We start from the raw sequence: 3,070 nt of genomic DNA, 5'->3' as shown, positions 1-3,070 counted from the left end.
CTCTGCGAGCTAGCCAGGCAGCGCATGAATATTTCACGAGCTTCATAGCCGCTGCCAGCCTCGTCTGCTCGCGATGATGCAGAACAGAAGGTACGGCAGCCGCGGTCACGTGGTGCACCTGAAGTGGGACGGCGCTTCAAAGACTGCCGGGGGACAGATGGCGAACCGTTCCCGCAGGCGAGTCGCGCAGAGCACGGACCCTGACGGCGAGGGATGCGGTGGTTTGTGCCCGACAGAAGTTATACACTTACAGCGGTTCAACAGGAGCATATTCCCCACTTCATTTCACACAGACGCTGCCGGTCTGTGTCCGTTGTGTTGCCAAAAAAAAAAAAAAAAAACGTGGCAAAAAAACACAGGCAGTGACTTATGGTTAACCTGTGGAAATATGGCTATGGAGTATTCTGAGCAACTCAGTTCAGGTTGTGTATCTCAAGTGGAAATACAATTCAGTACTGTAATCAGTTTTGTTGATTAAATTAGGGTCTCCAAATTGGCAAAAGCAGTCAGGCAAAGGCTAATTAAACCAGCCCATCGTCTATACTGTACTTTTAGACACGTTTCATGTTCAAGTGCATTCAAAGTACCTTTAGCCACCTGTACAAGATTTTGCTGGACTCGTAGTTGTTGCGGTCTATCTGGTGAGGTAGCAGTAACAGGACCAGACTTATCCCACTGAGGTGCATTAGGCAAGCCCAAACTCCCCAAAAGACTCCCCACAAACCACAGTAGTTACCATCAGTAGTGTGCTACAACATTACCTTTCCAAGAACGACCACACGCCATTCTTCGTCTGCTGGGCTCTCTTCCATATCTCTGCACACAGTCTGTCAAAATCATCCGCTGGAGAGTATGGATGTGTCCACACCGACCGAGGAAAAGGGCCGCAAGCCCCCCTCGAGTTATCCCCCGTTGTATGTGAGTCCGGCATTTCTCAAAAATCTGTCATATCCTATCCAGTGGGTACTAGCCAATTGTCTAGGCAGCCTTTCTAAAGGCCACCGCTGATGATTAGTATGAGTCGACAGACGTTCTGAGGTAGGCTACACCGCAAAACAAATAAACACACATCAGTCATGGCAACAATGGTGAGAATGCGTGTTTTGGAATACAGAAGCAAAGAGGCTACTTCATCAGTCCGTCCTGGGAGTTCTATGGGGGAACGTTGGGTTGTTCTACTGAAGTGATCTTAAAGATGGCCCACTCATCTCAGTTTAGGCAACTTCTCACGAATTAGTGACACACAAATATTTCATGCTTACTGTAGGCCTTCATCTGTTAAAATATCTGTATGTATTGTAATGCATACTGGAAGTCTACATTGTACCTTTTCGTATATTTTCTCATTTGTCGTATAAACTAGGCCTAGGCCTATACATATTTCATGTTTCTCTGACACTGTGCATGAGCACATGCGTTTTTCCCTTTCTTCCTCTTAAAGCCCACAGCCTCGTTTGAGTGTGAGATAAACGTTGATACAGAGATAACCTCTAGATGGTACTGTCTACAGCATATTAAATTTGTGGCGCGCAGTCACTGAAGTTTGCTGTCAACGGTTCAAATTAGCGCATTGCCAGACGCCTGCGCGTGCAGGAACTTTGATTTCCGCCCCAGGAACTTGTAGACCTTACATTCTACACCACTGGAAAGCCTTATGACATTTAGATATACTCCGGGAGGAAATATATTTTATATGCTTTTACGCCCAATCTAAATAAACAAAACAATCCGATTCAATATCATTTGCCTACATTTAGTTTAATGTAGTGTTCCTGAATTGTTCTTTTAAGTCGCCTGTTTTGCTCTCTATGGATATTAATATATTGGCTAGAGAGCCCAAAAGACAGGCACATTACATTAGCGGGATTGTTTTATGACTGAAGGCGTAGTAAAACTAATTATCTGTTTTATGCAAAAATGGAAATGGCATTCAAATTCATTGGCATGGGTTCCGAACAGTTAGGCGCCATATTTTACGTGGAGTGGGCAAGAGGTGAATCACGACTGTATGCGCAACAGCCAATCAGATGAGAGGACAGGTGGCCATTTATCTGTTACAAGCTCAGAGCTAATTAATTAACCTATAACGCATTTCTTTCTCTGCTCGGCTTTTGGTGTTCTTTTTCCGTGTGAAATTTGATGTAGCCCATGCAATTTATAGTACAGTATGACTCAAATGGTCAGTTGGGATATCACCATCGCTCCGTTGTGTAGCCTTAGATTTAAAAACAATATAGCCTAATAATAATAATAATAATAATAATAATAATAATAATAATAATAATAGGCCAAATAATAATGAAAAATCGTTTCTTTAGAATAAGACATCACTGTGTGACGCCTCGTTGTTTGGTTGATCACCAATGAGGGAGGGAGAGAGAGAGAGAGAGAGAGAGAGAGAGAGAGAGAGAGAGAGAGAGAGAGAGAGGGAGGGAGAGGGAGACGCAGAGATTGGATTCTGCAGTCAGTAGTCAGAGACTCCAAGCGTCGGTTAGAGAAGAAGCCGAGCCTACGCTGTAGAGGGGTTGAGACTATGGAGACACATCGATTATTTTCTCACAACCGAATGAATCAGACAGGCAAGAAGGCAATAAACTTTTGAGAGGGGGCGTTCCTCGCATCTGTTCCTTTTCCCCTCTTTCACCTCTTATCGCCTTTACTTCTTCGCAGAGAGGGCGAAAGGTGGTTTCTCGGCAGCGGCGATACTCTCATTAATTGGAAATAACACGCGCACACACACGGAGCTCAGCGCGGAGGCAGCGGAAGGTGTATTTGCGCTCTCCGTCTTACCCCCGCGTTTCCCATCGGCGTCTTGGGAGTTGACGAAGGATTTTATGAGCATTCCAGCTGTGTGGTACACAGTGCGACGCATTTATTCCTGGGCTCTGTTTTTCTCTCTTTTTGGTGTGAAATCTTCCATTAAAATTCGCTAACCCCGCGGTTCGCATGAAATGGTTCAGTCCAGCTGCAGAAGCCGAGTCTCGATGCATTGGGATTTTTCTCAGCCCCGACACGAAGTGAATCTTCCATTTAATACCATCTGATAACGTGCCTGCCAAAATATCTTGCC

The 3,070-nt window shown here is 45.0% G+C and overlaps 1 protein-coding gene across 1 annotated transcript in view; it reads right to left on the bottom strand.

The window, feature by feature from the left end:
* Positions 1-1,025, bottom strand: part of LOC134073111 (ataxin-2 homolog) — a 30,386-nt gene extending 29,361 nt beyond the window's left edge. The window contains exon 1 of the mRNA XM_062530093.1: positions 762-1,025. Coding sequence (XP_062386077.1) covers positions 762-931 — 170 coding nt within the window. The 5' untranslated portion in view covers positions 932-1,025. The remainder of the gene's footprint in view (positions 1-761) is intronic.
* Positions 1,026-3,070: the final 2,045 nt, after the last annotated feature.

This window comes from Sardina pilchardus, chromosome 24, assembly GCF_963854185.1.
Source record: "Sardina pilchardus chromosome 24, fSarPil1.1, whole genome shotgun sequence".
NCBI classification, from domain to species: domain Eukaryota; kingdom Metazoa; phylum Chordata; class Actinopteri; order Clupeiformes; family Clupeidae; genus Sardina; species Sardina pilchardus.
The sequence above is the reverse complement of the archived record's forward strand: the minus strand, read 5'-3'. Positions and strand labels throughout refer to the sequence as shown.